Here is a 22,195-nt window from a genome sequence, read left to right as displayed (position 1 = left end):
AGGGCCCTGGGGATCCTGGTCCATGGCTGAACATGGGGCAGCAGTGCCCTGGCAGCCAGGAGGGTCCACCCTGTCCTGGGGGCACCAGGCACAGCATCGGCAGCCGGGCAYGGGAGGGGATTGTCCCGCTCTGCTCTGGGCTGGGGAGGCCTCACCTCSAGTGCTGGGGACAGTTTTGGGTGCCACAGTATAAGAAAGACATTAAACTACTAGAGAGAGTCCAAAGGAGAGGAACAAAGATGGTGAAGGGCCTTGAGGGGAAGCCGTGTGAGGAGCAGCTGAGGGCACTTGGTGGGTTCAGTGAGGGGAGCCCTCACTGTGGTCTTCAAAAACCCCTAATGTGGAAGTGAAGGGGCCAACACTGATCTCTTCACTCTTACAACCAGTGATAGGACCCAAGGGAGTGGCCTTCAGTTGTGTCAGGGGAGGGTTATGTTGGATRTCAGGAAAAGCTTCTTCACCCAGAGGGTGGCTGGGCACAGAACAACTTCCCAGGGCAGTGGTTACAGCACCAACGTGACAGAGCTCAAGGAGTRTTTGGACAATGCATTTGGACACCTGGTGTGACTCTTGGGGTACTGTGTGMAGGTACTGCAGAGCTGGGCTTTGAAGATCCTGATGGGTGCTTCACAACATATTCTATGGCTCTATTACTTGGCGATTTGTTGCCTAAGCACCAGAAAGACTTCATCTTCATTAATGTTTCCTCTCTAAATGGAAATGTAAGTTAAATAACTGAGTCGAGGGGAGAATTTTACATTAAACATACATATATTAAACTACAACCATTTTTAAGACTCCAGCACTGCAAGGCTGAATCAAAACAAGAACTAGATGGAATAAGTTATTTATTCAAATATTGATTCTTTTATCTAAAAACAAGGCAGGTACAGCCTATAACTGAACTGTTTTGGATAGGTATTTTGTTTTGCAGATTGTACTGATTATCAGAATGACACTCTTGTATCTCTCAATTACTTACGTTAATTACTTGGGAAATTACAACTTCTGCTGTTCAAAATTATATCAGCTTGCACTCCTGTCTAATTAAAAAATAGTAATTTTTTTTTACCTGAAGATGTACTGTGCCAGCCACTGTAAAAATAAACATGCTGGGCCTAGGAAAGCACACCACAAACTCCATCTGGCATTCGACAGAAGTGGTATGTAAGATCTTACAGCTTTTCAGGGTCCAAAGTAAGTGCCTGCTGTCTTTAAGGACATGAGAATCAAGGCAAAATGCATTTCAAAGTGTTTAAATTCAACATTAAGTCCTAAGCCAAGTAAAATTTTTGTATTCACAGCTGTAATCGAGCTTGACAAGGATTTACAAATTTGGGTGAGTTTTCTCCCTCCAGAGAACAGGTATGTGTTCCCCAAAGCTGACAGTGTAGTCTGAACTGCAATGTGTTACTTTGAAGCTACATTTAAGCCCCATCTGAGATTTGCTGTACTCATTAGTTATCTACATTACTACACGTTGCATTTTCCACTCCACCATTAGGTGGGTGGTAGCACGTGCTTTGGTGATACCCAGGGTTCTGGAAGTACATTCAAGGTTACTGCTAAATATCTCTGGAAATGAAGTAGCAAACACACTGCAGATGCATGAAGAGCTTTACAAGAAAGGTTTCCAGACATTTATTTCTGGAACTGTACACCAGGTATTAAAGTACAACAAATACAAAATAATGCTCAAAAAAATCAGTGTTTATGTACAAATATTAAAACCAATGCAACAACAGCGACTTCCTCTTGAACATCTGATACTAAAACATGTTCCGATTGTCACTTGATTTGTTGTTATGCACAGGGTAGTTACTTTGAACTGAGAATAACTGGAATCTCTGTATTATTAGGAAGACTATAACCATTCCTACTTTATTGTACAATTGATAGCATCTTCCTCCTTCTTTCAATGAAAAATAAGAGTAATAAAAATAGTAACCTTGTCATTATCTTACAAATTACTGTATTTTATTTCCCTGTCTGCAGACAATGTGCTTGTAACGTTGGGCAAATAGTGTCCCTGTTGGTCAGTTTATCCATTAGTTTTACATTCAAAGTTGAAATACTCACTAGAGACTTTGGTTAAATTAAGCAGTATCACTGTATCCTACTTGAACTGAAGTTTTCCTATATTTTTGACTCTCAGTTTCAATTGCACAATTCATTGATCTAATTGTACACAATTCCATATTCTTCAAACAGTATTGTACATCCTTCAAGTAAATTCAGCAGTTTGACCATTGCAAGAGGAAGACTAAACACTTAAGAACCTAGCATGGGAAGATGATGTGTGACCAACTGTGGTATTGCTATAATCACAGCACCAGTTACACTTCTAAATGAATCTGCTACCCTCTTCAGATTCCCTGTACATAAAAAGGATACATTTACCAACACTGCAATTGCCCATTATGGATTTTTTGGTTTGTTTGTATGAAGAAAACACGTGGCAAAGGACAAAGAATTCATCACAGTTTGTTATAAGAATTGTGCTTCACCATCTAATAGCCATGGCATTGTAGTTTCTTCATATGGTTGCAATTCAGTCATCTTCATGCTGACTTTCAAAACACAATTCTTTTAATAAACAGTAACAACTTCTCCATTTAAATGTTTAAACTGAGAGAAAAAAAAAGTAAGTCCTGCTTTTAAAAGAAAAGTTCAATAAATAGCTATTTTACATGGATAAAGTCATAGTGGTACAAATTTATGAATGTCACATCAAGCATGCACAAAAATGTTACTATACACGGAAGTAGTTGGAAAATATTGAAAGAGATATCTAAAAAGATATGAAGAATTTACATATTTACGAAATCTTGCAAATTATTGCCTCATTTTAACAAGGAATTAAAAGTAAACGATACCAGCTAGCTAGCCAACAGGCTAAATAAGATCAGCATTTATATTAGACTACCCGGAAATCATTTTTCTCTCATATCATTTTCTGAATTTTGGTCAAAGTCTTTATTAAATAACTAAAGTGTCCATTCAACTTGCTGACAACCCAAACCTTAGACAAGTCTCTGCCTACATTAAGAGCCCAGCAATGCATAGATAAACTGAGTATATTACTGCATCAGCTAATGAAAATGGGCATGTTCATTTAAGTGCAACTGGTATAAGCATTCAGTCATCTTTGTATGATTTTCATACAGACCAGCCACTCATTGTGAACCCATAGATAAAATTCAATGTATAACAAATGGAAGATTATGGCCAGTATTCTACAAAATTACTTAAAATGGGTTGATTCATAAACAAAAGAAACAAGGTACAAAGTCCAGCACAAAACACAGCAGTAAGAAGCTGAGAACTTGGCTAAAAATGTGAAGAGTACAACACAGGGCCAAGGCTACCCGTTATTTACTGTGTACTTACTAAAGTTAAATATTTCAGATGTTTAAGTTAAGAACTGATTACAAAATTATATCTATTTTTGTCCACTGTGCTAAACTAATTTGTTTTAATATGGTAAATATGCTATTGCATAAACACTTCAAAGCAATCTTCATTACAATGCTGTGAAGAAAACTCCATATGCTGCATCTGAAACTTGGGATGTCAATGCAGTTCACAGTATGCATAATAAATACCCTCTTCCCTTTCAAATATTAAAGTCTTTACTTTCTAATTACTCAGCATAACCTTGAAGCAACTATTMCAAATATCAACAATGCAAACTTAATCGCTTGAATAATGAAAACAAATTAGTGGCAATTACATTTGTAATACAAACAGTGCAAAGAAAAAAATGGAGGGCAAGGGATAATCCTACTGAAGWGAGGTTCAGGCTTGCACTACAACACACTGCAAGTTGTACGCTACAACATGTTACAAGCCAATACTATGCTTGGTTCCTACAGCAATTGGAACAAATGCTTGTGAGACAAACTTTCTGGATGGCTAAATTGCACTCAAGCTTCAAAACAAAAAATGTAATGAAGTTATATAGTTGCTTTTATGGGATATATTTTCACTCATCCTTTCCTATTTGACCAAGGAAGTGAAGTGCCATTTTGAAGCTGATGACTTGCCAAAACAAATAAATGCAATCCACACTAAATGAAAACTTTCAAGCATGTACTTCAAGGTTCTACTATTACTACATAAACTAAATAGTCCCTCAAAACTGTAACACTTAGAACTGCAGTGTTCCATTCAACTTAAGATGTCTTCCAAATGTAGACTGTTTAGTGGTAAATCCTAAGCTGTGCAGACTGTAGCTTTATACACCAGCTGCCTTAGGAAAGTTAAGGTACACGATTGCATTACTCTTCAAAGTTGTGGACAAACTGCAAAACATAGCCTAAAACTMATCTTTTAAGCCAGTAAGTTTAAAAGTACACAGACATCTATGGCAGCATGATTATTTCTGTGTAAGGTAGCCATGCCCTTTAATTTTGTAACAGCATTCAAGTGTAGATCTTCATTTTACTCATCTTAAGTCCCTTATGCTAGCTCCCACCAACATAAATTTGCTGTTTTGTAAACTGAAGTGCTCTAGTTTAGTATCACATGAGAGAAGGTTCCATTTAAAAAACATCCTTGTATGTTTGTGCAGTTTAAAGTAAAGAAATCCATCCCTGCCTTTATAAGGGGGAAAAAAAATGCTACATTGAGCAGGGATCAGGATCGGTACCTGTAAACACTGTTATTCCACTGCATCCATTACGGCAAAAGTAACTTAGACTAAAAAAGCCACTTCAATCCGTTCAGAACTTCTGTGCTGGTTTTGAAACGGTGGCCTCCGTCTACAGGCTTTAAAAAAAAAACTGAAGCAGAGCTTAAAGCTGCACCACAGAGTTCTCTTAGTCCCAAACTCTGCCAAACATCCTATGACATTTCCACATTTATGGACTGAAAAAGAAATTACTCTTGATAAATCAAGATATAGTTCTATACATACAAAGACATCACTGATGTCATAAAGTTCAAACTTCCAGTGAAAGACTAAGCAAACCTGATAGCTCCCATCAAGTTTACTACTACTGCATAAAGTACCCACTTTTTTTTTAGTTTTCCACAGTCATTCTGAGTGAAGGGCAGCATGTTGGTGGAGAGTGTGGGTATTGATAAAACCATTTGTCTCATTTGCAGATAAACTGCTGAAGTCAGCCACTGAAACAGCCATTTTGGCACTGGCAATGTGGTGTGTGTGGTTCTCGAAGTCCACACCAAGGTTATTTACAGAGACATCATTCATGAAAGATTCTGGGACAGCAATTCCCATTTTCAATCTCTTCGCAGGTCTTTCTGCCTCCTCACTGCACATGTTCATTTGGTTTAGCTCTGAATGATAAAAGCCAGTCTCAAATAAATTAAAACAATCACTTTCACCATTGCTAGGCAAGTTAAGCAATTCYTCTGTTCCAACAGGCACATGATTAACTGGTGCTCGGGGTAAGCTGTCCATGGGAGGGAAGGCATCATCCAGGCAGTTCACATCTGAAGTGTGGCAAACTGTAGCTACGCTGTTTGTCAATGCTGCAAAACAGATGAACACAAATGCAAATGAAATAGTTGTTTGTGAAGTTCCAATCAAGATTTTTTTTTTTCTTGATTTACCTGTCAACTCATTGGCAGTGATAGAGTTCAGAATGCTTAGCTGTTGATCAGGAATGGTTTCTGTTCGACTGTTGGATGTTAAGGCTGAAGAATGCACTGCTCCACCAAGGGATTCTGCTTCATCTACCAAACGATCCATGTAGTCCCTAAAAGAATATTACATTCATCAAATATTATATAACTGGAAAACAAGACCTATAAATGATGATAGATTTCATTTCAGTTGCCATAGCCACTGAAGCTTTCACACGACAATGACAGAAGGGGGGTAGGGAAGGGGGAAATCTTCTACCTTTATGATTTGCAGCAGAAAACATATTCTGAGAACGTTTTACTTACGTAACTCCTGGATGATGGTTGTATCTCTTCTTTCCAAATCTTGTTTGCTGAGCAAAGTAATCATAACGTTCTGATTTTTTCCACATGTAGTAGAAAGCCACGCACTCAGCGACTGTTCTGGTTCTTACCTAAAGAGAACAAGAATTGACAAAATTAATGCAAAGACTTAGGTTTTGTCACCTTCTCAATTCCCAATCTTGCAATATTGTTAGTTTTTATTGTTTTGGAATAAACCTTTGTCAACTTCAAACAGACCAACAGTTTCAAGTATTACATTCATTCTCATCTATGCATTATTGGATTTTTTTTTAAACTAGATTGAAGCTCTGTCTACATTGGAAGTACTAATATACATAAAACCATTTTTAAACTGTAAGATATACCTCTCTTAGGATGGAAAACGCTGAGCAAATTAATAACCTAAGAGAAGTGAAGCACAGAAGACTCCAGGTACATATTCCAGGGAACATATTCCAGGTACATATTTCAGGGAAAGTCCAGAACTGTTTTTCAACAGAAAGTTGTCAAATCACAACAGCAAATGCTTAAACAAAACAAAACTGTATTATTGTAGAGGAGGTATAAAGGACTCAAAAGACTAATTTTTATCTGTGTTAAATGTTTGTCTCTTTCCCCAAAATGGAGGTTGCTATTTGAAGTCAGATTCTTGGAGAAAGTAATTCCTTGTATTTGTATGCACTTTTTGATGCAGAAACATTTCACATCATCACTTCACCCACAGTTCCAGTTTTACAACTCTATACAATAGAGTCTGGCAGTAAAATATATTTGAGTGTTCTCAAACATAGAGAAACATCAGTGGTGAATCCAAAATGCCTTGAGTGAAGCAGCAAACCTTGCTAGGCACAGTCACACAGGGCAGGGAAGGAAATTAACAGGTGTCCATATGCTAACGCACAGAGCCCCAGTTAACAAGGCCTTGCAGTGCAGTGATAAGGAAACACATCTTGTTAAGTTCCTCCACATGCTAAATCTTTTCTAGCTGACACTTGCTAGACTTCTAAGTGACATCAGCTTCTCTAGGGTCCCAGAACTCTCCCTAAATTTTTTGTCCTTTTACCTRGGAAAAAAACCCAGTATATTTCTTAGACAAATTCTGGTCCACAGTGACAGACACATAAACACACGTGTTTTGCTCCATGTTGGAAAATACATTTTTAATCTCTGATGCATTCATGTTTATTTGTAAAGTCCATTTGGAATCTGAACCACACAAATTATTTAGGATTGGTTAAATCAGGTATTGGGCAAGACCAGCAGACTGCTATTGAACACCAACCACAAGCCTGTAAAGTTTACCTGAAATACAATGAAAACACCAGACTCCTAAAGAAAAAACCTTTCAGTATGGTATCAAAAGCATAAAGGAGGTATAGAGGAAATTTAGGAACACTGATAGTGTCAACTTTTTCTTTTTGACAAAAAAATTGAAAAAAGGACACAGGGGAGTCAATCAGAAGCAGTGCTGACCAAGATCAGAAATCCTTTTTGGCTCAGAAAAGAGAATATTATGGATGACTACACTTCATGAAAACACAAAGGGCTCAGCCTGATTCTGTAAACTTGCACCTTCCTGGTGACAAAATAAATTAGGCAAAGATGCATTCTCCCCTCCTACAGCCCTGGTAGAGAAATATTGTTCACTTCAAGGGGAGACGCACATTTAAACTGAATTGTAATGCACATACATAAATAGAAGTAAAGTCAACATAAACTGATTTCAGAGATAATATATTGACTCATCTCACAATACCTAGTATCTCCAATGGAAATATTAGTGCAAGGAAAGGAAAAACTGGTTCAAAAATACTGAATTTATTTTAATATGGTTCTTATTTCCCTCTTCCGTATGGCTTCTGACAAACAGATCACCTTCACATATTTTCAGTATCATATAATTTACCTGCTCCTCTTTTTAACTGTAAAATACTAACCTTGTTTTTCTGTATGAGATGAAAGTCTTTTCCATACATCAGGAGTGCATTTTCAAAGCTTCTGCATTCTTCTTCTGTCCATGCTGTCATCTCTTCTGGACAATTATAAGAGTAGCATGAAAAACTTGATTTCACTCACTAACCTTTTACAAAGAATAAAGTTTTTGTTCCTGATRGATAAATATCCAAATGCATTCTAAAAAACCAAGTAATTCAGATATTTAGATCCATGTTAATTCCCCTAATGAGAAGTTATCCTATCTAAATCTAACATTCTTCTTTACAAAGAATCATCTCTAAGTGTTTGATTTCTGAAATCTTTCATCCTTGAGAGCAAAGGATATTTGGAAAATTTATTGTTCTTAATAAATTTGTTATCGAAAAATAGTCTTTTATTACATCATTGAGGTGGTAAGTGTGACAATTTTTCTCAATATTTCTTCCTACAAAGGATACAAAGAACAGTGGTTGCTGGAGAAAAGAGCAAAGGAAAATCTTGTTCTGATGGACAGCCCTGTTCTGACTGAGTAAGCATCACAGATAAGAAGGCCTGACAGAGCTCAGCCCTGCTGTGCCAACCATAGGAACAGTGCAAGGCCCATTTCCTGCSAGGCACTCAGGAGTCTAGGCCATGTCTGACTCAGGAGACAGCTACCAGCCTGACACCAGCCACGGTGCGTACAGCCGTAAATCAGCTGAGAAATGTGGTGGGAAGAACTGACATCAGCAGGGCAATTCCAACCTGACACACGCAGACAATGGATCAGGCACACAAGACAGGCTCCCCAGAACCTACAACACCCTGATCTCATATACCCCTGGAAAAGCATAATGAACCRTGGGGGAGTGTCTCAGCACTAAGCCTAGGTCAGGCAGCCATACAGGGCCAACTGACTACAACTATACTTAACCAGATACAGGCTTTTGAAAAATAAGGGGTATCAGGAAACCCAGAACAAACTAAATAATCACTTGTTCCTAAGATCCACAAATAACCCTTTCAGATCTCTTAAAGAGAAACTGCAATTTTTGTTGTTGTTGTTGTTGTTGTTGTTGTTGTTTTTTAATGATTAAACCTGCAATTTCCAAAATTGGATTTTGGTTTGACAAACAAACAAGTCCATTCAAACTTGGGGTTGGGGTGTGAGTAGGGAGTACTAGTCCTTAGGATGGAATTTTGGCCTATGAGCCACAAATGGATGGAGGTATTTTTCAATCCTGAAACAAACCTAAATTCTAGAGAGGCATTGGATTTAGGATACAGCCCTGCAGTTGATACTTTAAGTTCTACACAGTCTCTTGCACACAAGGCTTCTAAAGCATTCTTCTAATAGTCCTTATTGTCCCCTTCAGCTTGATCTTAGTGTCCTGGTTTTGGCTGAGATAATTTTCCCTCTAGYAGCTGGTACAGTGCCATGTCTTGTATCTTGATTCTGTATGAGAAGATATTGATAACCCACTGATGTTTTAGTTGGTGCCAAAGTGCAAATAAGGACATTTCAGTGTCCTGAGCTCTGTAGTGATCAGGTGCACAAGAGGCACCAGAGAGGGGGGAGCAGGGCCAGGAGAGCTGACCCRAACTGGCCAAAGGATATTCCACACACAGACAGACATGGCCAGGGTATGAACTGGGGGGAGCTGGCTGGGAGGGGTTAATCGCTGCTGGGAGATGGGCTGGGCATCAGTCAGCAAGTGCTGAGCAACTGTACCACTGTGCATCACTCACCTTCCTGGGATTTCATTCCTCTCTTTCCCTTTCATTACAAATACTATTGTCATCAGTGTCATTACTATTCTTACTATATTTTCTTTTTGTTTCAATGAATAAACTGTTGTGAGCTCAACACAAAGTTGTTTTTTTCCCTCCAATTCTTGTCTCCACCACGGAAGGAAGTGGTGGGRCAGAAGGAGTGAGCAAGCAGCTGTGTAGTACTACAGCTGCCAGCCGGGATTCAACCWCTTAAGATACTTGTCTCTCACAGCACCTAAATTGTACACACTCAGCTTCCCTCTGCAATCATTTCTGAGTAGGGGCTATCTGCCAGAGAATCAACTTATAGCAGAGCTCATAATCCATTTCTGCAATACATATGCAAAAACACAGGACAAAGAACTGTCTTTGTTAAATGAAACTCTGATTTTCATTTAAGGGATTAATAAATAGGGACAAACAAGATGGAAGCCCATTTTCCAATGCAGACTCAAGCAAAGCTCCCTATGCCCCACAGAATTATACAGTAGAAACCATTTAGGTTGGCATAGCATAAAATGTTAGTGAGAATAAACTGGGGTTTATTTACGTATCTAGCTATGTTCTCCTGATTTTGGCATAAATGTCATCAGAATGTAATCAATCATGACCTCAAAGATGTACTACACGGTGGGTGAGAACTGCTTTATAGCAGCAGAATCACAGCTCCCCACAACCCCACTCCTCAATCTGTTTCATTGTTACAACGGTGGAGGAAACAACAGAGATAAAAAAAAAAAAAATCCTCAACCTTTCCACAAACTGCAACTCTGTAGCAGAACTTCCAAATGGCCGACTGTCAGACTGTACCTAATTTGTGCTACAGTCATCATGGTAGGGATGTGCTTGAAAATCTCATTATTTTGCAAAGATTTTCCACACAACTTCTTTTTCTTTTTAAACATACTCTCTGAAAAACCAAGTACTCTCTTACCCTGAGATGCCTTTCCATTTGAGCAGTAGCTCTCGATTGCTTCTTTAACATTATGACTACTTTTAAGAAGTTCATACAGCGCCTATAAAATTAAAAAAGTATTTAGAAACAGCTAAAGATTCCCAATACCCAATCTCGACCTCCAAAATTAGTCTTCAGTGAACATATCTAATGTAAAAAAAAAAAAAAAGAGGATTTATCTTTACACATGATGACAGTTTAAAAATAACAACCAAAAGCAAAGCCACCCAAAAGTTGAGGCAAAGTTTAATTTAAGAAACATGAAGTATTATATACAATTATTTAAAAGGCTGAATTTGTCAACAGTATAACAATCAGCTATATCACAGATGACAACACTGCCAGCATTCAAATACTCATGGTTTTTAAGCATRTGTTTAAAATTTCCCATAAGATCTTGACCCTTTAATAACCAACTAAGGAAGAAGAAATTGACTAGTAGTGCCTTTATAACAAGAGGCAGAAAAGGACAACGTGTTAATTACCAAGTGCTGTGTCACAAATGGAAGGGGATATAAAACCTACTTGTTCATTGTCCCGTGTATGCAGTCCTTCAGGAATTCTGCCAATCATTTTTTCATTTCCTGTTCTTAAGGAGGTTTCAAAAAGGTATTCTTTAACTTTACTTTCTGAGATCACATCAGGTTTCCAAAGTAAATGGTCTTCGTTTTCATAAGCTGATAAAACAGAATTGCCAGGTGCAACATTTTTAAGGCTATAACATTTAAAGCTATTTCACAATCACAAAAAACAGGAACACAGAAGTAATTAAATCAAGCATGATCATAGCACTTTTAAACTGCAGCTCGCTTTAGCAATTTCGTAATTTTCAATTAACATTTGCCAAAAATTACTTAACWGAATGGCAGTCTATATTGCAATGTTTTTGTTGTTTGGTAATTTGTTTTTCCATTCACTAGCAACTGAATGTTGTTCAGAACTTGGTATGTTGAATGCTTTACTTGTAGTTAGGATGTACACTCCTCCACAGYATACTGAAATGACATCTGCGACTCTCAGACAGCTTATTTCAAGCACAATGTATTGGTAATGCACAAGAGTTGATCTGAACCTTTGTCAGTCTGTGCATATGTTCTTTTTAGTTCATAGATGAAACTATAAATCCTTTACTCTCATCAATAGATGAGATTACCATTGCACATCATGTTTCATGTGCTCTCCTGGCAATACAGAATTTGAGTTATTTAATTCAAACACAGAATCATAATGGCTGTTACAACAGAAGAGATGGAGATGCTCAAAGCTCTCCTAAAACTGCAGGAAACAACATTAAACTAAGGTGAGGGATAAAATGACACCTCTGAAAGTTCTTTCAAGGCTTAGCAACATGGAATGCTTTCAGACAGACTTTACAAATACAAAGTTTATAGGAGAGCAGAACTGCTTTCTAGCACAGTTCTGGTAGCTGGGACTACATGGAACAAATGTAAGGCCCCGTTTGYCATCACAAGCTCATCAGTAAGTACAGAAAAGGCTTTCAAAGAATCCTCCACCTCTACAACCAAGCCCAACTTTCCAGAATAGCGCTGACACTCATCTTCAGCTTTCTTTATCAACCAAGACAACRCAGCACTTTTTGCTGGAGTCCATGACTAATAACCTCAAAAGGAACTCCTCGAGCTCTCTTATCTGGGAGTTACCCCTGTGCTTTTGGCCACGCTATCTGACAATTCTTTCACTGGTTCTCTCTAGTCTCAGTTCATTACAGACAAAATTGTCAGATTAATCCCTCCTCAGTCATCCTCTGATTATTAGCACTTCCTTAGTTCTTGGCTGTGGAGAAGTCAAGATGTGGAAATAACAGAATCACTCACATAACCCAGTCCTTACTCTTCCATTTCTTGCAACCTWTTAGCATCATGCTTGAATCTTAAACAATTGGCTTTCCTAGATCTTAAACTACACAAGAGATGTTCACTTCATAATGCTTCCAGCTCCATCCCTACCAAAGATACTTCTTCTCAATTGCAAAGGCTTATTTTTTAAAAGAGCAGGAGGCAATGTGCAGGTGGCAAAAAGACTTAATACACCTCAGTCAAATAATATCCCCATTAAACATTACAGTGACAGAACACAAGCACCTTACAGAATATAATATTTTTCGTTTATTATTACATCCCCCAAACCATTTCCTAATTTCRTAGCTGTTCCACTCATGAGCTATTTTTCTGCATTATATGCCTTTTAAATTCCACAGCTATATGTACTAGGTTTCTAAAGAAACAAAATAAAACTATTAAATAAAGCTCTTTTTTCTACTGTAGCACAACTGCAATTTTAAACCTGAATTTGCATTGGAGTTACGTCATGCTTATAAAATCACAATTTTAAGAGACAATAGRACCTACACCAAGGAAATTTAGAGCAGTATATTGCTTTGTTTTCCATATAAATTTTGTAACTCACATGATTTCACCTGCCAAAATAATACAAGCAAGAAAAAATACTGTTTTGAACACCTCCAATACAAACCAACTTCATGCTCATAGACTAGCTATGATTCTCCAATGAAAGTACTCCCTCCTTGATAGTTAGTTGTTTCCTAATAATAGCAGATACTTCAGAATTAACCCACCAATTCTATCTTTAGAGTCACACTTCTGAGATATAAGTACACAGTTGTAATATTCCCATTTTCTAGTGACTTTTTTAATGGCCTCTGAGACTTTAGTTGAGTAATGGAGCTGACYTCACGAATTTAAATAACATTTTTCCATCAAGTGCTATGTATAATCACAAAATGAGATGTAAAACAGTCAAGAAGAACTTACCCTTTTCATCTGCACTGCATCTGCCAAGGTAAGCTGGAATTTCAGCCTGGTACTGTGAACCAACCATTATTTCCTGAAAATGTAATAAAAATGAAGAGAAAAAATTACCAACAATATTTTGTGTATGGATGTATTATAAATGTCATTAACCTGGCTCACAACACAGAATTCCAGAATGAAGGTACTATTTTAGATACCTAATAAAAATCTAAATGGATTTTTCTCAACAGCGAAGTTTTTTTAAAGCTTAAAAAGAATTGTAACTATTACCTTTCTCAAATCTTCAGATGAATTACCGCTGTCTGCCTCTACATCTTCAGCATCAGATTCCTTATCTCCATCACAWGTGGTGTTTGCTTCAGACACAAAGTAATTTGATTTTAGTTATGAAGAATTTACAGTTCAAACACAGAATTACAAATATCTTATTTACTTTTGAAAGGAGCTCCTGCTTTTATTCAGGCAGTCACTTATGATGAGTCTGTTGATCCACATTTCTATCAGAACCAAACTAGAATGAAATCAGAACACACTGCAGAACTAAAACATTTATCATCRTTGCAAATGAAACAATCTATTATATTTCCAACAGTCAAAAGAAAATGAGATAAAATTTTTCTAGTTGATTTTCTCAATAAAAGCATATACCTAGAGAAAAAAACCAGAAGAGAGTAAAGCTGAAGGCACGTCCTTGTTGCCTACTAAAACCCTTCATCAGAAGTTTTAATGGGCATTCAAAATATTCCTTTAAATCAGGCTGCCTTAGCATGGAACAAAGATATAGAGGAGACAAACAAAATCGAATAAGCAAAAGACTGCTTACTCCTCTTCAATCTTTGTTTCCCCTCCCCTTAAGAAGAAATACAGTGGAGCCCCCCAAACAATTCAAAGACATTACTCCATAGAGCAACTTGTATTTCAGAATCTGGAATGCTGTGGTACTGGGCTCTGAAGTAGTTCTATTTTTATATTTGTATAATCCCCAGCAGTATGGAATCTACAGTTCTGACATGATTACAGCTCTTTTGTATTCTCSAACTTTAGAAAAAACATAGTCATAAACTGGGCTTAAATTTTAGCTTCATCACAGCTAAAAAGAATCATGAACATCAGAGACAAGATTCAAGACTGTATGGACTGAAGCTTTTCCTCTGTAATCATTACCACAATCATCAGTCTATCTCTCTTTGGTTTTACAAGTAAAAAGCAAGGATCTAACCTGAATGCATGGAACAAAACATGCCTGGACAATCACAGGCAATTATTTTGCCCAGTTAATGTCAATTTTGCAGAACAGCCTATGTTACAAATTAGATATGCATATCCTAAAACTCAGTGTTCTCTTAGAATCTGGGAAATGGACAGAGATCAGAAAAAAGATGGAACTGYCAATAGCACAGAGAACTGAGATCTCCTTCCCTGAAATCATGGGTATTTGATTTTAAAATGTCTAGCCTAATGTTCTAACAAAGTAACATTTTGGAAAAAAAAACCATGGCAGCTGAGAACAAAGATGACTCTTTCTTAATTGTCAATACAGATGAGGGGCTAAATACTCTTCTTCTATGAAGCTATCACATTTAAAATGTCATATTCATGAACAGTTCACAAGTGCCAGCATGTTTTGGAGTTTAACTGAAAAAGGAGCATTATAATTTAAAGATTTTTGTTATCGYTCTTTCAATACAAATATCTTGCATTTATCAGACAACAGCATGCAAAGGGCAGAGGGCTATGATTGCTGGTGATTGAGATAGTACATTGTCTTTATCCCTTCCCCCTCTAGAGGAATGAAAACCCCCATAGAATACCTTAAGATACTTGCCAAATTAAAACTGTGATAAAAGTTCTCCACATTGCTCTAACTCTACGATTAGTGAGCAGATGAAATGCAACAGGCAATGAGGAATATCTTATCCAGGTTGGGTAACTGAACCACTGGTTCTCAGATCTTTCCCATCATAGCTCCATGGATAGTGACATTTTGGTGGTCATGGGTTTACAGGCCCCATCCCATATAAAACTACTTTGGCTCACCCCATGAAGTCCTATGGAAAAGTGTTGAATGTGTGAAGGGAAATAATCACAAAGACACTGCGTCCCAGTTCACATCCACAGGCTGCACGTAGGAGTCACTGGCTTAAAAGCAGCAGCAAAAATTTTAGTAGAGAAACACTGATTTAAAATAATGGGTTATATATTAATATAATTCACTAATATATTGAAAATCATGAAGGGTGTTCCTCAATACTGTATTAACCATAATTATGAAGTCATATTGTATTTATAGAGAAATGAATTTTACTTGTGCTTTGAACTGAGAACCAAATATAAGTCTTTCAGGTAATCAGTAATACCAACCAAAGGCAGTGTTCATGTACAATATCCTTCAGAGCACTGTTTCTCAACTCCTGGCACAGTGAGCAGTACTACTCAATTTTGGTATTTTAAGGTATGAAGCTATATAAAATGCTAAACTTTTTGAGTACTGTTATAAAAGTAGGTATCCTACATCTTAATGGCCGAGGAAAGAAGTCAGTAGCCTCATGTGAAGTAACTGATGGTGTCAAGTCATCAGCAGAGGACTGTGTTTCTTCATCATCACCCGACAAGAGGTCTTTAGCAATTTCCTCCTGTATCATTAAAATTAARAAGTAAAACGTCAGAGTGACTATTAAGTGTGGATTGGTAAGCATTTAGATTCAGCCAACTGCAAGCCTCATTACTTAAAATGAGTTACCTTACCATAAGAAAATTTAGCAGACCATACTCCCTTAATTAAAAAGCCAGTTTGCTCCTCCTAATTCTAATATAACCATTCCTTTCAGAGTTAAACATAGAGGTTCACTCCCCGTTTGTCTTCTGTTAAAACAAATGCACAAGAACTGCCTTTTGCAAGCATAAATCTCAGACGTTTGTCCAACTGCTTCCAGTAAGAAACACCAATGGAAGCATATTTAGCATTCTGTCAYTCTTTGCATCACAAGTATACTGAAGCTTTAAAAGCCTGCTGTCTCCTCAGCTCTGGAAAATACAACCAAAAACACCCAAACAAACAGAAAACAAAAAAACAGACAAGCCCCCCAAAACCAAAAGAAAACCAACAAAAGAAGCCAACAACAACAAAAAAACACCACAACCAACCAACCAACCAAAAATCAATCCCCCAAAACCACCAAAAAAAAAAAAAAACCAAAAAATAAAGCCCCGGGAAAAAAAAACCTCAGCCAGGGTTTTTGCAGACTTTTACTGAGGGGACGGTTCCAGATAACAGACAAGTTTCCAGAACAAAAAAAAAAATCTGATATTTCTGTAGGTTAAAGAAACAATATTAAGAATGAAAAAGCACACTTCCTTCACTAGCAGACATGTTTGAAACCCTCTGACAGAGATTTGGAAGGGAAAAAACTGTATTAGACAACAATCCGACTACATTTTTGTAGTCTCAACACAATCGTGAATCCTAACGAGAATCAGATGTGCAGAGCCATCATTATATCCTTCTTTCTGTGGAGTTTACCATTACATCACACTCATAGTAAAARAAGACATATACTTACTGCTTGCATACTTTCTAAGCTCAACTACAAGCTGCACATACTTTGTAGCCAAAAATCAGAAAATCTCAGAATTTAAAGTTAACTTGCAAACCACAGAAGCTGAAGTTTCAGGTTTTTTTTTATCAGCAACGCAGCACATACAGTCACTGCATATAAAACAACCTCTCTCTCACTTCCCAAAGCTAAGACCTTCCCATATGATATAAATTTGAAAATAAAATTCCAAAGCATTTAAGAGGACATTTTCAAGTTATTTGAAACYCTGGAAGCCAGAGTTATTTCTGGACATCGCATATACAATCCCACTTCTTAACTAAAAAAACYGCAAAACAACTAACAAACCACCTACTTAAAAGTTCTTTCCATGTGTTTTAGAACTGCTGACATGTTTTCCTTTGGCACTAATAAAGTGACACTAAGTTGCYATGAATTTGAAACTGTCACTATTAGAACTAAATGCCCAATATCCTTGAAATGATTAAAACCCAGTGTAACCATCAAAACTAAAAACATGTATCAACAATCAAAACAAAATACGTATTTTGTAACATCAAGAGTTATGACAGGTAATTTAAGGCCACCTGGATTTCTGCCTTTAAACAACGATTCAGGTGAAAATGGTTCTGACTTACTTTATCTAGAGTCATATCTGGAAGTTCATCTGCAAGTTCACTTGGAGAGCTATTCGCACTGGAACCTGGCATAACCGGAATCGTGGGTTCATAGCCATAGAATGCTAGTAAATCTTCCAGTGGCATGTTTCCTTCCTAATACAAGAAGATTTACACCACTTCAACATACTGACAATTACTTGTAAACAGTTCAGGTCTAAGAGGACAAGACATATTTTAAAGAACAGAAGTAACCAAGCAAATTAAAAAAAGCTCACCTGAAAGCAGGAGTGACTAAAGGTTTAAAATACTGCAATTCTATGATAAAAATAATTCATAAACATGYTTCTTGGCATACAGTGAAGTTCTGTCAAGCCACTGGGGAAAACATTTTACTGACGAAACTAAAGATTAAGTATTAAAAATTTTCTCCTTATATGATAGATACTGTAAAACATGATTTGTCAATATTTCTTAAAGAGAAATAATGTTGAAACACTTTATTCCCATAGTTACAGCTGCACATGTGAAAAACCCCACAAAAGTAAATTGATATAGAAACTTTTAAGCCKTCCCTTTCATCTCCTGCACAATGTATTTTATATTAACCACTGAGAAAGTAATAAGAAAGACAGCGAAGAGAAGGCAAAAATCAAGAGAAAGGCTTGATTTTTAACCTGTCTTTCCACTTTTAGTCAAGTGATTCTAATAACTATCATCATAATTGTATCCTAATACAATTAATAAAACAACAAACAATGAAGATTTCTTTTTAGTTACCTGGTTCAAGACATCAGAGTATTAAAAATATTTTCAAATATTTATATTTTCACACTTTTAAAAATCTATTGATGAACTCATGCACTACTTAAATTGCTGTTTTTTCTTTAGTCAGGCGAGGTCTTAGTCCTGCAAAGACTTTTCACAATGGGAAAATGGAAATTCATGTCAGCCTTTCCTCGATCAGGACCTAAAGTAATAAGGTGTTTAGGATGAGTGGCTCTCAGTTCTTGTTTCTTCTATTAAAGAAGCAGTGAAGAGAATTTTGTGGAATAACAATTCCATTTTAACCATCAGACCTGGCAAAATGCTTCACTACTATAAGAGCAAGGTCATAATCAGCAAAAACGTAATTGTAGAAGTACTAAGGGGGGAAAAAAGAAGAAAAAATCAGGAGTACAAATACTGTCAGCTCCACATTTGTTTTCACACAGACTACATAAATACTATGTCGTATTTGATACTAAAAATCACATGTTTTTTGAAAGTCTGCTGWCCAAAACCTGCAGTTGCGTTGTGGTGTAAGTGGGTCACCAAACAGCATCAACCTATGGATGTTCAGCATTCAGTAGGCATTTAGAATGGGCGATTGCACTGCCAAGGATGAAAAAGGAGTGTTAATGTGATAAACTTCTTATTAAGAAGGGTAAAATGGAAGAGGAAAAGCRAAAGAGCACACTGATCCTTTTGTAGATCCACAGAATGCTAAACTGATACATATTAAACATAGAAATGTCATTTATATAGCAAATTAATGTGACCCATCATGCCCAAAACAGTGTTGTTTGTCTGCTTATTGGAAAAGTAAAACCTGACCAACATAACGAAATACAGCTAGATGCCACTTTTAACAGTATGCAAAATGTACAGTTTCAACATAAAAGTGATCTTAGATGACATGACTCTAAACCTGTGTCAGTGAATTCTCTACCAAAGCAAATGTGCTACTAAATAGAGTATGAACACTAACTCCTTTGAAGGGCTAAGCTTGGCCTTTTCTGAAATGACGCACTGCTACAACCTAACCAGACTTTCTTTTCAACAAGCTRCAAATGCATTTTTGCAAAGAACTGCAAATTGAAGGACAGCCTGAATATTCTTTTCATTAAAAAAGTTACAATATGTATGGACATTCACAAGGGAGARAGTCCTCTTACCTTTTCTAAATCTTCAATTTCAGAACTGAAATTTTTGCTTTCTTCCATCATTTCCTCCTCTTCGAGAGTTCGCTCATCATCATAATCATGTACCAGCATTTCAGCAGATGGGTCAAAGTCATGATCCTCAGATGATAAAGAGCCAACTATCAAGAAAAACTTAATTTGAGAAAATTTCTCTCCTCTATCAACATATGAAATTAAATCACAACAAAAAAAGTTGCATTAATTCTTTTACAAACAGGGTCAGAACTCTCAGGGGAATAACAAATTTGCAACTTCTTGACAAATTCAGCTGCTTTAGCTAACCTTTACTTTTCGTATTTTAAGTAATAAACACTATTTTGTCTTTTGCAACACATTGAATACTTGGAAAAAGAACCTAAACAACCAAAATGAAGTTTCAGTAAGTACACTCTCAAATTAATATTTTACTGAATAGAAGTTTGGTCAAAACACYCTTGAAATCATCATTAAGATATAAAGCATTCACATCACAAGATTTCAGAAGCTTCAAGACTTTGATCTACACACACAGATTTTATTTAMGTGATTTATATGGTAACAAGCATAGTTTTTTACTGGCAAACAGGTAACTAAGGTTATGAATTCACATCCTAATAACAGGAAAATAAAAGACTTGTTTCCAATCTTTAGCGTCACAAATTGATCTTCTAATAAAATTAATTTTGCATCATTTGATCTAAAAGAATAAACATGCTGAGTTTCAAGAAATATTATGGAAAGTGCACCAAAAATAACAAAATGCACTAATAGAACGCATTAATTAACAAATCAGTGATGGCTCTGCGGTCCAACGGACATTATTTCATTACTGAAGGCGATACTCAGAAGTCATCAAAAAAGTAGGTATTATCTTAAACACYGTTTGTCATTTAAAATGTTATTATCAGATTCAACATGTTTTAAAGATGGAAATATTCTGTATCAGTGTTCTACAATAAAGAAYATCCAAATTACAGGCTAGTTTTGCTCTTTAATGTTCACTACTTTATGGCTTTTAGGTTAGAGAAAAAAAAACAGATTAGGATATTTCTTTTTGATTTCTGTTTTTTTCCCTTTACATAATAGTCCTCTGCTGAAATCCTGGGATTTCAAGCATCAAAGAAAAGGTTTATCAATAATTATTTCTATCAAGGAACTCCTTCAAAAGTTTTGAAGGAAAAAGCTACAAATTTTCAACCGTCTTCAAAAAACAGTACGTGTTCTTCTTGGCACTGCTTTCAGCCTTGAAACAGACAGCTGTATATACCAACACTTCTAAACCTTAAAGAATGCAATTTTTCATCATTAGGTATTCATTCTGTACAGGCAGATAATTAAACTTTGTTCAGCCTTCTTAAGACAAGGCTGTAAAAGTTTGTAATAYACTGCAAAAAACCATTCAGGCCAAAAATGTTTTTTATTCAAATGCTACTCATATGCTGGCCTCATAGAACTTTCAGCATAGCTGACGATGCTACAGTAATAACATTATGTGTTTAATTTTCTTGCTCTTGGCCATCACATTCAGTTCAAATTTTAAGGAAGTATCAACTGCCATAATCTAACCTGTATTTTTAAGGATCTGCTCAAGATTATTGCTTCTAATGGCTTTTCTAACTAATTTTCCATTTAACTCAAGGCAAAGCTCTGTTCTGTAGAGTTTACACTAAAAAGTACCACTTCTCCTGTAGTTCCGAATGGTCAATACCCTGTTTAAAATATAGAAAACTATACTGAAAAATTCAAGCGCAAGGGATTTCATGGTAGTTAAAAATAATGACATACACTTCAGAGGGCACTTGCATAGAAGTAAATATGTTTCCCAAATATTTGAAACTAGCCCTTCTGAAGTGAATGATGCTTGGTTGTATCACGTAATCCAAAGAACCTTAACAGCAGTTAGTTACAGCCTTAAAAGTTACTTGTTATTATTTTAAACATCTTCTGTTATTACCAAGAACTCAAAAATTTAGACAAGCCTGTATATATCAGCAACAAGAGAAGCTGTCTCTCTCCAGGCTATCTGGTTTTACTGAGATGCTGACTTTAAAGTGCTACACAACTTGAATTTTTGGTTCCGAGCAGCCAATTTCTAACTGCAACTGGACTTAAGTGAAGAATTCCACAGCGCACATCTCCTCTTAAAAACCTGGCAGGCGGTTAACAGCGGGCACACGAAGCCTTAGGAAAACTACGAGGGGATAAATTTGGGAAGGAGCAGCAAGGAAAGCAGCCTGCAGGCGACAGGACGGGTGCCGATGCCGGAGTTGGTCGAGGACGAACCTGGGCTCGAACTCCCAAAGGAAGCCTGCAAGAAGAGAGAGCGAGGTGAGAGCGGGCTCCCTCCGGCCCGGCAGCAGGCAGGGCTCCTCATTTCACGCAGCAGTGGGAGCTGCCCCGTTTCCCCGCTTTCCCCCGCTCCTCTCCGGCCTCAGCTCCTCCGTCCCGCCCTGTAAGCCGCTCCATCCCGCTCACCCTCGCCCATCCCTCCTTCCCTCGCTCCCGCCTGCCGCTCTCCGTCCCTCCTCCTCCCCTGGCTTAAGGCCCCCAGGGGCCGCGCCAGGCCCGGCCGCCGCTCCCGCTCCCTCCGGCCCCGGCCGGGAGGGACGTGACACGGACCGGACCGACCGCCGCCTTCTCCCCGCTCCCAGCCCGGGGCTCGCTCCTCCTCTCTCCCGCCGGGCGGTTCTCCATGGCCCGCGCCGCGGCGGCG

At 37.4% G+C, this 22,195-nt stretch overlaps 1 protein-coding gene across 2 annotated transcripts; it reads right to left on the bottom strand.

Moving 5' to 3' along the window:
• Positions 1-1,605: 1,605 nt before the first annotated feature.
• MIER3 (MIER family member 3) lies at positions 1,606-22,119 on the bottom strand. 2 transcript variants are annotated; one of them, XM_057389674.1, is made up of 13 exons: positions 22,102-22,119; positions 21,766-21,790; positions 19,477-19,622; positions 17,561-17,695; positions 15,881-16,001; positions 13,639-13,724; positions 13,369-13,441; positions 11,102-11,253; positions 10,556-10,637; positions 7,872-7,966; positions 5,917-6,044; positions 5,578-5,723; positions 1,606-5,496 (listed from the first exon to the last, which is right to left on the bottom strand). In XM_057389674.1, exons 3-13 carry the CDS (start codon positions 19,573-19,575, stop codon positions 5,039-5,041), a joined length of 1,575 nt encoding a protein of 524 aa, XP_057245657.1. In that variant the 5' UTR covers positions 19,576-19,622; positions 21,766-21,790; positions 22,102-22,119; the 3' UTR covers positions 1,606-5,038. The 2 variants fall into 2 exon arrangements, with proteins under 2 accessions (XP_057245657.1, XP_057245658.1); XM_057389675.1 differs by having other exon boundaries at positions 7,872-7,963.
• Positions 22,120-22,195: the final 76 nt, after the last annotated feature.

Source organism: Malurus melanocephalus, unplaced genomic scaffold (assembly GCF_030028575.1).
Source record: "Malurus melanocephalus ecotype Western Australia unplaced genomic scaffold, MMel_1.1 scaffold_18, whole genome shotgun sequence".
NCBI lineage: Eukaryota > Metazoa > Chordata > Aves > Passeriformes > Maluridae > Malurus > Malurus melanocephalus.
The sequence above is the reverse complement of the archived record's forward strand: the minus strand, read 5'-3'. Positions and strand labels throughout refer to the sequence as shown.